Raw genomic sequence first — 14,542 nt, forward strand, 5'->3', positions numbered from 1 at the left:
CTGATTATAGATATGATAACAAAAAGCATATTAGATTCGCTCGTTTGATTTTAAAAGCCCCGAAAGAGGCGGGATTTGCACACCCTCTCAGGAAAATTTATTTTCCCCCCTCCCTTCCTTTTAAATTAAACCACATAGTGCATTGTTTTTTGTACCCATTTGTCTTTTGTAGTCCAAATTCAGTACAGTACTTTAAAGAACTACACTCAGTATGTTTTTATTTTTGGAGCATGTATTACTTTATGTGTCAAAGGTTAAAAATAAAACAGAAAAGTTCAGTTTTTGAACAAAAAGAAAAAAAAAACAATTTGTCTTGTGCAAAGCTGGCGTAATGCTTGCCTGTTTGTGTGTGACTTGATTGTACCGTGTTTTTCGAGGATGCCGGGATAGTTGCAGCTCTCCATCGCCTACATAGTTTCCTTCCTGGTAAAGTGGTAGGCTAGCAATATACATACTATATATACTATGAGATATTAATATTTTTTGTTAAACAGAATCCAAAAAGAAATGTTTGTGACTGTATGCATTTGTATGAATTATTTTAAATGAAATAAAAGTCCGAGTTAAACGACACGGCAGCGTTTCTGTGAGTTGCTGTCGCGCTGATGTCATGCCAGGACAACAGAAATAGTGCAGGTTTCCTTTGTATTTGAACCCGTTTCAGAATATAAATACAGTCACTGCGAGCGCCCTCTTGTGGACGTTACTTCTGTAATATGCAGATCAAAAGGTACCAACAAGGCATCATGCTGAAAATACTTCATACAGGGGAATTGGGATTTCAGCTCAAAGCTGTGATCGAGCTCGCTCTGAAGAATTTGTATTCAAGGATTCATTCACACAAATGTCATTTCCTCATCCTCATGTTGTTCAAAACCCATGTGAAAATGGGAGAAATTTTGAAGAATGTTCATCTGGGGTTATCCAGCTACAAAAAGGTTTTATTTAATAAAAAAAAAAGTATATATATATATATATAGTGCTGACAAATTGATTCATCGTGATTAATCGCATTCCAAAATAAAATATAATAATATAATATATATGAGTGTGTACTGTATATATTTATATGAATATAAATACACATACATATATATTTACGTGCATATATATATATATATGTATATTACATATATTTCTTAAATATATACATGTATGTGTGTGTAGTTATAAAGATAAATATACACAGTACACAGACATATGTAAACAAACTACAATATACATACTATATATATATATATATTAGTGCTGTCAAACGATTAATCGTGATTAATCGCATCCAAAATAAACGTTTTTGTTTACATAATATATGTGTGTACTGTGTATATTTATTATGTATGTGTGTGTATATATATATATATATAAATATAAAAATACACACATATACAGTATATAGTTTGAACATATTTACATGTATTTATATGTAAATATTTATATTCATATAATTTATATTATATATATAAATATATTTAATGTATAAACTTAACATTTTTCTTCAATATATACATGCATGTGTGTGCATATATATATATATATATATATATATATAACAATAATTTAGATTTAGGATTTAGAAAGTACAATTTTCATGCCGACTTCAAATTTTGGACGAAATTTATCTGCCACCATTTAAGTGCACAGAAACGATTCCCGTCCTATATTTTGTTCGATAATCCGTTTGACACCAACGTACATCACGATATGGAAGAAGGATCTGTTGAGACTTCCAACGAAAATGTTCTCCTTCCACTATAGCATTAAAATCTCATTAATACTCGCACATCAACCACCAACTACATTACACCTTGCCTGTCTCATGACTGTTATATACTGAAGATACTGTATGTTTACATCGTGTGGAAAAGAGCAGCATGAACATTCTGCTAAATTTCTCTTTTTGTGTTCCACAATAGATTCGTAACGACACGAGGGCGGGAAATTCTTTTTTCATTTTTGGTTGATCTACTTCTTTAACACACAAGATAAAATCATCAAACCAGTGCACTAGCTAGCAAGCGCCTCTAAGTACGTGGTCAGAAGCGTTGAATTGGGAATGCTCTTTACACATTGAGGTGGGGGTGGTGATGACTCAGCATTGAAACTGATCCCTGCACATGCTGTTTTCCTTCCAGCAATGTCTCTCAGCAGACCTCCATAATTCCTGCATCCTGTCCTCTGCTTGTTCTGGATTTCGTTTTGGTGCGTTTTGCCATTGAACATAAGAAGAGGCCTTAGAGAGTCCCTGAGCGGTTTGTCAAACCAAAGAAAACTGAAGAAAACTCGAGCCTGAGAAGAACGAACGGACACTTAATTCTACACAAGCACTGCAGAGCGTTATAAAGCATCTGATTCGTTTACAATCATCATTGTTAAATAAGCCCTGTTCAACAGCTTTGTAAACATGCATGTGCGATCTGAATGTGTCAGGGTAGCTTAACATTATCTAACCCCCGGTGTTCATACTGCATGCCATGCGATAGAATCTGAGCGATACATTCTCATTCAGGACCACAGTTATAGTCCGCATTATTCAATTTTGAGGGTTATATATGTTCATAATAGTTCATGAGATTGTTGTGATGCTGGCGACACTGAATCCAGATGGGAAATGTGATCATGAAGGGCAAGAAATGAACTGAATTTAGTGTGTGGGAGGGAGGGCTTGGTTGCGTCTGCTACTTGGGAGGCGCACTCTGTATTTCCGGCGTGTTGTGATGTCCGTTGGGCGTCAGTCTGTCCTGAAAAATGTACAGGTTGTTGCTGGCTGCGATGGCGATGATGTTTTCTTTGGGATGCCAGGCGGTATGGAGGATTTTCTTCCTGAAGTCCAGACTGTCCACGCTGACGTCCGACTCTTTTCGTTTCTTGCCCACGCACACCCGCCGCGGCTGCAGGACCGCCCGCCGCTTGCACACCTCCCGACTGGCCTCCAGAGTCACGTCGCGCCGACTCGCCCGGTCAAACATTCGGAAGTAGTTGTTGTAAGCGCCAGTCATGATCACGCTGCAGAGGAAGAGAGGGATTGAGAGGGAACAGATGCAGAGCAGCTGGATCCACTCAGGTTATGTTTCAAAGGTCAAAGGTGATGTTTTGAGGGAGACTGGCCTCACCTGTCCGTTCCGTTCCAGGCACATTCAAACTTGTCAAAAATACAATCGCTTTCATACAAAGAGCACAATTTGGTTCGCAAGTAGTCGTGGACCTAAAAACACAAGCAAACATGAGACAGAAAGAGCAAGAGAATTCTGTACAAAAACATTAGAGTTAAGGTTAGTCATGTTTAGTACTTGATACATGCAGTCAAGCTTCTTTATATATAACCTTATAACAGGAATCTGTTACATTTCATCAAAGAAATGTACTGTGGCTACCCTCACTATTGCCTTAAGAATTGTTTATATTTATTTATATTGTACTGTCCTCCAGGGGCCCCAGAAAGACTGTTCATTATATATATATTAGTGCTGTCAAACGATTAATCGCGATTAATCACATCCAAAATAAAAGTTTTTGTTTACATGTGTTGTATATGTGCTGTGTATATTTATTATGTATATACAAGTACACACACATGCATGTATATATTTCAGAGAAATATGTTGTTTATATATTAAATATATTTATTTATAATATAAATTATATTAATATAAATATAGACATGTGTGTATTTATATATACAATATACACAGAGCACACATATTATGCTAACAAAAGTTTTATTTCATATGCGATTAATCGTGATTAATCATTTGACAGCACTAATATATATATATATATATATATATATATATATATATAATATCACTAGAAAAATAAATAAATAAAAAGAACAATAATGACAATGATAATAGAAATATAAAAGATTTATCAAATTGTATGGTAAATCTACTTAATTTTACATTATATAATGTGCATATCGCTGTGTATTTTAGTATAATTTATATACTATTATAGTATTTAATATTTTTACTAGCTGTTATTTTTATTTTTATTTTAAGTTTTAGTCATTTTTGTCATTTTTATAGATTTGTGAGTATTTTTATTGTTATAATTATTCCTATTTAGCTTTAATTTATTTTAATTTTAGTTGTCATTGTAGTACTTTAAACTTATTTTGATGTTATTTTTCCATTTAATATTTAGATTTATTTGTATTTTAAATTCATTTTAATTAACAACAATTATTTTTGATAACAGTTTTAGTTTTATTTAACAATAGCAACATTGGTATAGTTTAATTGTTTTTAATAATAATTTATTTTAATTATAAATTTTTAAATAATAATGTATTTTTAATAGAAGGCATAAACTTAATACAAAATAAATATTTTCCACATTTTAATAATTTCTTTTAGCTTTAGTGCAATAAATATATAAAAATCCATTTAATGTTGCAAACAACATATTTATCTTCATAATATCACACCTATTTCTATTTTTACAGGAATGAGTCTCAGAATTAAGAACCACTGGTACCACCATTGTGGATGTACAGTAAACACAGTATTGCAATGGTACTTTTTCTTATTTAGTGTTAGTGAAGCCAAACCAGCTTCATATGCACTGAGAAGCTTGCATATTTTCTCACTGAAACGCTGTGTGAGTTTGTGTATAAGTGTGAATGAGTGAGTAGGTGAGAGACCTGGTATGTTTCCACTGGTTTATTTTCCATGTTGAGGTCCCAGACTTTAACGGTGAGGTAATCTCTAGTGAGCAGGTAGCGGCCGCTATGACTGAACTTCACATCTGACACTGAGGAAACAATCTCTGAGAAGAACGATCGGTGGGATGGATCCACTGCTTCTTCAAACACTAATGGAGTTTGCACATATACACACAGCATTACAATACAGAAATAGAAACTATTAGGACATTAATACTATAACAAGTAAACCACCTTACATTAAATACTGACAATGGCAAATTGGGTTTCAAATCTGACATTTTATTTAACCAAAACCCAGATTTTTGAGAAGGCTTGTAATGTGGGTGTTTTAGTGGATCTGTCCCTGGATCAACATCCTTGTAAGTCTTGGAACAGCACTCTGAGTTCAGGGGTAGATAATGGTTATGGTTGAAAGGAATGTTGTTACAAGACCAACAAAGTATGTTCAACCAGGAAAATGTCCTACTTAGCGGTATCTTGTATTGCATGCGTATGCGTGGCTCACGTTTGGCGTGTTGGTCACAGAGTGCTTGGGCTCTCATGTCACAGAGGCGTGTGGTTCCTGTGCTGCTGCTGAAGGCCAGCAGGTGGCAGTGGTGAGGGTGAAACTCGGCCACCGTGATCACCTCACTGAGGTCCTCCATGTTTTCTGGCTTCAAATCGACAATATCTGAGAGAAATGCACTGAGGAAACCCAACACTCTGAGGTTTTATATCACCACTTATTCATAACATTTTTAAAGGCCAGTTCAGAGCAAGGACGATAACTATAACGATAAATGATCAAACAACAACAGGGAAGTCCACTCCACAACTATAACAATAACAACAGAGAAAATATTTAGTTATATCGATATCATATATCGTTTTTTCCTAGCTGATGAACGATAAAAACTTCAACAGGCAATCAGAATCAACTCAACTTTTAAGGGCCTTTAAGTATGGAAGCCTGTTGAAGCCACTGAATAAAAAATAAAACAAGGTAATTGTGACTTTATCTCACAATTCAGACTTTATTCTCGCAATTGCGAGTTTACGTCTAAGAATTGCGAGATACAAACGGACAAATGTAAGTTATAAAGTCACAATTATGTGATATATACTCACAATTGTGAAAAAACACACAACTGAGAAAATAAATCTGAATTGCGAGCTTATATCTCACAATTCCGACTTTATTTCTCACAATTATGAGTATATAACATGTAAGTTTACATGAGTTTACATCTCGCAATTCGGAGAAAAAAAGTCAGTTGCGCGATATAAACAACTTGCAATTTGAGCGATTAATTGCATATTCAATTGCAAGGAAAAAGTCAGAATTGTGAGATAAAGTCACAATTAACTTAATTTTTTTTTTGATTCAGTGGCAGAAATGGGCTTCCATAGTTAAGACCCATAAACAACACGAAAAATAACTATATAATGATAACAATCACTATAACTATAAAGTTTTAATAATCATTCAAATTCTATGAGAATAGGGAAATCCCCACTACAGCTACATTATGATTATGACACAAAGCAACAATATTGTTAGAATTAGTATCAGAATTATTTTTTCCAGCTTATGAACAGTAAAAAAAACATTCAAAGCCAATCAGAATCCACTGGACTTTAAAGAGCTCAAGCCTTTAAAGCAACAGACGAAACACTGCAGTGTGTGCTTAAAATAACAACGCTACCATCCACTGGCGTGGAATATAGCCATATATTGGTTCTTTTGTTGATGCATCTGCCATCTTGGAACGGTCAACATGTTGTCACTCATAGTAAAAATCAATGAGTTTCCCAAGTTTATGTCCACAACATAAAAACCACCGGGATTTAAATAAAAAAAGAAATGGGATAACATTTCACAGGTGAGAATGTATTGGTTAGTGTTTTTATATGTATTAACTCAATATTACAGGTTTTTAAACTAAGGTAACTTTTTAATGTCGTGTTAGCTAACAGCTTTGTCTTGTGTTGTGTTAGTGTTGCAAAATCATCCACTAAAGTCTATTACAGATGTAGATATTCATACATGCGTAAAACTACGGTTGCAGACGCACAGACAACTTGCTCTCGAGTGTTTACATCTTTGACCGTTTCAATATGGCAGACAGCTTACACACAGCGGCCTATAGAAACAGCTGCTACTGAGAAATCTGTGTATATTTACATCTGTGGTTATCTTAGCAAAATTCTTTCTTCTATGTTTCTTCTAAAAAGATGTTTGGTGCCCAACAACATGTTAGAACTGCATTTTTGCTTAATAAACCCCGTATCTCTTGGTGTAGTTCTGTCTTACAGTACGATGCATGAGGATACTGAAGCTGCGGTCAGTGATGTTGAGATGCCACAGGTTAACTCTCAGGTCATCAGCGGACAGGTACGTCTCACAGTCGCTGTTGACACTGATGGAGTTGATGTGATATGCATGTGCGTTAGCAAAAACACGCCGTGGGGACGCCTCCACCAGGAGATCCATCGGCCGCAGGACAGGGACCTGGATAATGCAGTAACTCACATCAGGAAACAAGTATAAACAGAGAGGAAAACAGAAGGAGAAACGCAACACACCTGTAGAGTGGTGATTGTAGAGAGGTCCTTCAGTCTGCCTTCCTCATCTCTCAGATTATAGCCTTCTGCTCGCTTATCTCTCTCACTCACCTTCCACAGCTTTATGGTCTTGTCTGGAAAGAAATACAAAAAGTATGTTATTCTTAAAGAAACAGTACTGTGTTTTGGCTTTGAGTGATATTAGGTTATGCTAGCAAGGGTTTCAGCTCTTACCATTGGTGGCGAGGAGGAAGTGGGCCGGGTTATGCGGAGGCAGCCAGCGAATCTTATTGATTTTCTCCTCAATCTCCAAACTTTTCAGGTAATCAAACTCAGGCTCATGACTCTGAAATGTACTATAAACATTATATTCGCCCTAAAAGAGAGAGGTAAGGGGACAAGATAACAGAAAATAGTGACATTGTTTGCATGAATGAATTAACTGTCCACAACAGAATTAATGGACTTTTCATATTTCCAGATTTCCATGATCATAGATGAGTAAACTTCTACAGTGGTGAATGGAGACTACAACAAATATTATTTTTGCATTCCCATTTGCTCCAACAGCAAAAAAAATGAAAATAAATAAATATCACAATAGCATTTCTATGACTCTCCAAAAAGTGGAAAAAAATTGAAAGATTGTCTTAATTGGTCAGTAGAGGGAAAGATATCAAATTTGCCAAACTGTCAGTATTAGAAACACTCACGCAGCAGCATGTAATTTAATTTTAACGGTAATATAACATATAGTTTTAAAAAATGCAATATTTTTAAGAATGGAAATATACAAAATTTTGCTAGATTCACAATGTTAATAACTGTGGAAAAGCATCATCACAAAAGGGTCCATGATTAGTTTTTTCTTAATTTTGCTGCTTAATTCCTGAGTAAATATTATATTAATAGGTTAAACTAGGTAAAGAGTATACCATTTAAAATATTATTTATTATAATAAATGTAATTTATATATAAATATAAAAAATAATATAAAATAAAATAATGTAAAACAATTTAATTATAATAAAAGGCCCTGTGAATTCTAAATCAAAGCATTGTGGTTTTGTGCACTTTTAGGTCATCTGTATGCAAAAAGTTAACAAAATAAACATAAACAAGATATGCACATTTAACATTTATTGGGTCTCATTGTAAAAACATGAGGGGAATGAATTTCGGTGGAAATCATTCATAAAACCATTCTTAAATAAACTGTCAAAAGTGAAAATATACGTAAGGATGATTTTTAACGAGTTATTTAACCAGGCATTCATTCTGCTCTTGTATCATCCATCTTCTGGGGGAAAAACTGTTATTTTGCACTGAGGGGTATTTAGAAAGTTTTGTCCAATAAAATGAGAATGTCTCCTCTCAATGTATTATAAATACCACCTGCCTCCAACTCACAACAGCGAGAAAATAATGGTGTTACTGGTGTAAACAGAAAAAGAAAACTGCAAAAATGCTTCAGAGTCCTATTCCAGCTTCCTGTTTCAATAGGAAGTTTGTGAAAAGGTAACATGAAAAATGTGTTAGTCAGAGATTTGTCTGACCTGTGGTTCTCTCTGAAAGATGACAACTCTCCCACCCTTATCACCCGTGGCCAAGAACTCTCCGGTCTGGTTGAACTCCACCGTAGAGATGACATCCGCTGGATCGCAGACAAGAATGAAAAAGAAAAAAATTTGACTTTTTGTTTTGGTAAAATCCTGCAGGCCGCTATTTATTATTCAGGATCAGATGTGCTTTACACTGCTTTGCCAAAGTAAACCAACGCAATATTTGCATTCCAAAAACAGCATAAATGCCAAGGTGCACATTCACTTTGTTTGTGAACACAAATGCAGAGGTCAAAGAGTTTTTCTGTCTAGTGTCTAGTTACATCACTAGTCAGAAGTTTGGACATTTCATCCCAGACAGCAACATAGCGTTGGCCTAGATCCAGCCCACATCCGGCCCGTGTGAAATCCATGCGGGCTGACACTGGTTGCTGTCTGGGATTTTTTATTATGACTCATTTTCACATTGTAAAATAATGTGAAAGTCATCAAAACTATGAATTAGCACAAATGAAAAAATGGAAATGATATAGTAATCAAAATGTTAAATCAGAATGATCATAATTTGACTCATCATTCAGCTCTGTACACCAGGGTTATTATAGTTAAATCAAACTAACGGCAAAAAATAAATAATATATATGTTGCTAAAGAAGCATTTCTCATTTTCATGTAGTTTAACTTTGTGCACTAAAATTACTAATAACAAAACCTAACAAAAGTGACAAAAACACAACAAAATCACTAAAATTTTAACCGAAATTAAATGAAAAGGAAAATATAAAAAATAATTCAAATTGTTAAAAACTGTCTCTGATATTAAAATAACACTGCTTGCTCTCTCACAAAATGTCATGAGGTGCATCTTTGGATGGTTGTAAACAGTATTGAACTTATTCCCACTTGTTGACTGCTTCATTGCCTAGAAAAGTCATTTCAAATATTTCAGCAAAGCCTTACAAAAACAAATTCAGTCAAGTGTGTCCAAACTTTTGACTGGCAGTGTAGCTACTGTGAGCATTTGTAGTGTGTGTGTGTGTGTGTGTGTGTTACCCTCGGTATACTCTGGCTCCAAGGCTGCGAGATCGGAACAGAGAACCGGGCTCAGCATTCTGGGACGGAACCAAGGGCGGGGCTGCAGCTCTACCAATCCTGCAAAGAGGCGGAGTCTCATGATGAGCCTTAAAATCTGAGTGGAAGGGTTACAACATGCTACCGGTGTTTTGGTGTCTGCCAAACAGACTCTCTTCTCTGCTGGAACGATTCCAGACGCTGATATTCAAACATGCAGGTCACATGAGCGGCAGCAGAGATAAACCACAGCCATCCAGATCTACAGTGTAGTCCTGATGTGTTGAAATGGACCTAGATGTGAGATTAGTGGATCTAATCCTGTTCTACATCAATATAAACATCAGATTATCAGGGGGAGAAAAATCCCAGATCTGCCACATATGCATATAAACATCTCCATCTGGTCAATAAGCCATTAAAGAGGATCACAAAGCACATTTATGCATGTAAACATTCAGCATGAACGAAAAGGAAATTTCAAATGAAAAACAAGACATACTTAGAAAAACACTCTTTTACCTTCTGTCACATTGCTGTGCTAACAATCCTGGTTCAGTTGCTGATATATTCATTCAGTTCCATTGCTCTGTTGGTTTGTACAAAAGGTGTCTGTGAAGGTGCGTGTTTGTTTGATGGATGAGAAACACACCATCCATTTTTCAGCCATCAGCATGAAGGTCTGCTGCACAGCGTCATGGGGTTTATGAGCAGTAAGTCCACACGAAGAGGCTGATGATATGAACTCCTCAGAAAAACACTGAAGAAAAAGCAGAATCTCTTGGCTCAGCTGGGATGCATCTACACTCTTCCTGTCAATTCATTTTTGTTGGGTTTTCCTGAAATCAGAGGTAAACACATGACAGCTGGACTTGTGCGTAGGCATACTGATGTTTGTGCAAAAGAATGAGGGAGGGGTACAATTCTGTCTGTTCTGCTGCATAGACTCCTCCTCCCAAGAATATCACAGAGATGGTGAGTGACACGCTCTCGTCCAATCATGTCACTGGTCAGCGAGTTGTGGCCAATGGGAGAGCGACTCAGCATTACATTGAGCAGCAACCCCCCACTCCAGCCTCATACTGATACTGATACAGCTACAAGAGCGGTTGCCTGGTAACCGCATCTGTCTGTGAGAGCAGAGCACGAGTCAGGGAGGAAACATGAGGCATTGCAATGGTTACATAAAGATGTGAGAAATCTATTCTGTAAGACAAACAGAATGGACTTAAAATAACTGCTTTTAGGCTTTCTTTTGTTTGACAAATTTGACCAAAACCAGCTTAAATGGAAGAAATAAATTGAATTTCTTAATAATAATACTGTCACATTTAATTACCACTGATGATGAAGATAGGTGAAGTTTCAAATCAGTAGCATGGTTTATTGAACAAAGCAAACTCGTGTAATCCAATAGGATAAAACGCAAGTGAAGCAGCATGCTATACACACAACCAATACCTGAGACTGAACTGAAGAAACAACCTCAATCTGAGGAAATAAATACACAGAGGTAAAGAGGGAGAGGTGAGACTCTAATCGATTAAACAATGAGACATGAATGATTAAGGCAACCAAGGAAACAGAAACTAAACACACTTGAACTGAACACAGGCAAAACAGGACAAAAGAATATCAAAATGAAGGTCCATGGACACAAACACAGAGAATTTGTGACAGAAATTACAGTTCAGGAGGTTGGTGGAGCAGAGGCAGACCGGGGGAGGGAGGAGGAAAAGGAGAAGGGGACAGGACTGGAGCAGGGTACCACGGTGGAGCAGTTAGGGTTGGAAACTACCATGGCAGAGCAGCCTGAGGGAAGAACTTAATGGCAGAAGGAACCACGGAGGAGGCGATGGCAGGATGAAGCAGGTGGAAGCGCAGAGCACAGGTAATACGAAGGCCCATGGTGGGAGGATCCAGGGTGTAGTTAGTGGTCCGACTGCCAGCGTTGGAGCACAGAGATCTGGAGACCCAGGTAAAGCTGAGGCGATGACGGGACCGGAAGACACCGCAGGATCCAGTGGCTTCTCCAGCTACGAGCACCTGAGGTGGAGCCAGGGTACCAGCCAACTGTGAAGATGACTATCTCAGGTGGAGCCGATTGGTCAAAAGGGCTGAGGTGGCGTTATGGGAATGGTGGCCCCAAGTAAAGCTAGGGGATCTACACTTCAAAGCAGAATTGGAGACTGGAAGCCCAAAGACAGATCCAGGCTGCATGGCAGCGCCAATAGAGAAGCCGAAAGACTGAAAGGAGCCAGAGGAGATGGGGACGAAGAAGTGGCTGGCTTCGGTGGAGCAGGCATGAGAGGAAGGCTGGGTGTGAACATCAATAACCCCTTTCACACAGTAATACCAGTAAATTGCAGTACAATTACTAGGAGTTTACCGGTAAATTCAAAAATGTGCTGTTCACACAGGCAACGACGTTCCGTCTTTTTTTCGGTAAAGCACCATTCACACATCGGTTTCAAATTACCGGTAAATTCTGTGACATCTTTAACCAGAAATGACCTCTAAATGGATGCGCCTCCCGGTGTTGTGTTTGTAAACGTAATCATGGAGGGGTATAGGCTAGGCGGTCATATCAGTGTTTTTGTTGATGCTTTCATTTTTGTATTAAACATTCACATTCACGCAGCGCTTTTAACCCAGAGACATCGCCTTACACACGACTTCAAACCGAACTGCACAGCGCGGAGTAAATGCGTCATCTGCATCAGAATATTATGATTGGCCAGAATATTATGATTATGATTATCATCGATTCTGGATTGGCGTAAAGTAGACGTCTTACGTCAGTGCGTTCTGAACACGTATAATCTTCATTCTGCGTTCACACACAGCATCATTCCGGCAGTTTACTGGTAATGTCACAACTCAAAAATACCGGTAATTTCGTACCGGTAATTTACCGGTATTTTTTAAAAGGTTCTGTTCACACTTGATCTCTTTACGGCAATTTACCGGTAATTTTCCAGTTAAGTCTGTATATGTGAAAGGGGCTAATGTCATTGAACAGGTGCCAGGTGAAAACACAGACTTGGTGTTGGATTGGACCCAGTAGCAAAGAAGAAAACTTTGTGCTGGCTGGATCAACAACGATGAAGAAAAATCTGGGCAGGGAGGGATCACCAGAGGCGGAAGATGTTTGTGGGTGGGAATCTGTTCCTCTGCTTTCCAGGCAGCCAATTCTCTTCATCCAGATCCACTAATACTCCCCACTGGGGAAACATTAATAGCTGCAATTTCCATATCTTTACTAGGTCCAGTATTTGGTCACATTCAAAGTCCAATGAAGAAGAAGACAGGCAAAGTTTCAAGCTAGTAGTTTATTAAGCAGAATATAAAAAAAGAATATCTAAATAAAGGTCCATACACAGAGATCCAGACACAGAGATTCGTGACAACTTTAATAATAATATATATATATATTTTTTAAATGACTAAACATTGAAACTTATTTTTTTATTAGCTTATTTTATTTTTTGATTTTACAGTCACCATGAAACTGCACCAAAAAACAAAACAAAAAACAATAATAATAAACTATGTACTGTGTATGAATACTGTGAATCCACTTGTGATTTGATAATCACATCAACAGCCAAATGCTGTTTGCAGTGGTTGCTGATGCAGTGCCACATGGAGTTCTCATGCTTTTTAGAGGTCTTTCTTTTCCAGTCTCCTGTCACTCAGTGGATCTTTGTAAAACATTTGTTGGTAAACAGTGCCTTTCGTCATCTAAATAAAAAAACAATAAGAAAATTAGATTAGAAAACTATTAGAAATTAGGAAACTATTTCTGGGCCTCATTCTCATATTGGAATGGTTTTGTGAGTGATATTTCCTGGAAAAAAAAAAGTTTGGTCATTACCTCACAAATACTTTACTACTAACAAAATGAGAGAAATTACATTTAAGTTGATTCATAGATTTTATCCAGATAAGTGCTCTCTTAAAAGACTTAAGAATGATATTAACACCAACTGTTCTTTCTGTTTAAAAACCCTGAAACCTGTTTACATTTATTATGAAATTGGTTTTACACAACATCATTTTGGTGTGACAATGGTATGTGAATCCTAATTTTGAGTTTGCTTATAGAAATGTAATTTTTGGTTTTCATGAATGTGAGAAAAAAAAGGTGATACTTATTTCATAAATCTTATTTTCCTGTTACTAAATATCATATTCTTAAATGTAAATTTTCTAAATGCAAACCTCTTTTTTTTCAGATTCAAACTCGAAATGAAAGTGTATTTTGAATCAGTCGAATTTAAAAGCAATAAGAACAGAACAATGGCTTTGCTAAAGGACTTGGCACTTCCTCTGGACTGAAAGACTGAATGACCCTGGACTGTTGTTGTATTCTTATGATTTGACAAAGATGACAATTGTTATTGTTATTGTTTTTTCAAGCATTCAATTAAAAAAAATCAGTAACGACATTAATGTTAGAGAGTAAAATATCAAAATCTGTGACTATTTTAATTGGATATTGAAAATCCTCAAAAAAGAAATTAAATTCACTGAACAAAAAGAAAGTATATTCACTGAACAGAAAAAACAAACAAACAAACAAACAAACAAAAAAAAAAACAGCCAAAAGGTTTTTGTGGATGCCATTTAAATGATTGAGATTTGCAGTATACCTGTCACACATTTTTTTTTTTTAATAATAGCCAACAGTGCCTT

The 14,542-nt window shown here is 36.5% G+C and overlaps 1 protein-coding gene across 2 annotated transcripts; it reads right to left on the reverse strand.

The window, feature by feature from the left end:
* Nucleotides 1-12: 12 nt before the first annotated feature.
* Nucleotides 13-11,011, reverse strand: ppp2r2cb (protein phosphatase 2, regulatory subunit B, gamma b). Of its 2 annotated transcripts, XM_058797469.1 has the most exons (11): nucleotides 10,766-11,011; nucleotides 10,367-10,683; nucleotides 9,827-9,925; nucleotides 8,768-8,865; nucleotides 7,445-7,586; nucleotides 7,232-7,344; nucleotides 6,980-7,157; nucleotides 5,172-5,336; nucleotides 4,643-4,812; nucleotides 3,111-3,202; nucleotides 13-3,003 (listed from the first exon to the last, which is right to left on the reverse strand). In XM_058797469.1, the coding sequence occupies exons 3-11, from the start codon at nucleotides 9,882-9,884 to the stop codon at nucleotides 2,676-2,678; spliced, it is 1,344 nt and encodes a 447-aa protein (XP_058653452.1). In that variant the 5' UTR covers nucleotides 9,885-9,925; nucleotides 10,367-10,683; nucleotides 10,766-11,011; the 3' UTR covers nucleotides 13-2,675. The 2 variants fall into 2 exon arrangements, with proteins under 2 accessions (XP_058653452.1, XP_058653453.1); XM_058797470.1 differs by having other exon boundaries at nucleotides 7,445-7,566; nucleotides 10,367-11,011.
* Nucleotides 11,012-14,542: the final 3,531 nt, after the last annotated feature.

This window comes from Onychostoma macrolepis, chromosome 14, assembly GCF_012432095.1.
Source record: "Onychostoma macrolepis isolate SWU-2019 chromosome 14, ASM1243209v1, whole genome shotgun sequence".
Taxonomy (NCBI): Eukaryota; Metazoa; Chordata; class Actinopteri; order Cypriniformes; family Cyprinidae; genus Onychostoma; species Onychostoma macrolepis.

Excerpts from the sequence above, each read along its gene's own strand:
- ppp2r2cb (XM_058797469.1), bottom strand. The coding sequence starts at position 9,884 with ATGCTGAGCCCGGTTCTCTGTTCCGATCTCGCAGCCTTGGAGCCAGAG. Across the intron at positions 5,337-6,979 it reads CATCACTGACCGCAGCTTCA|ATATTGTCGATTTGAAGCCA; the intron begins GTATCCTCATGC and ends CATTTCTCTCAG. Across the intron at positions 3,203-4,642 it reads AACCAGTGGAAACATACCAG|GTCCACGACTACTTGCGAAC; the intron begins GTCTCTCACCTA and ends TTGTGTTTTTAG.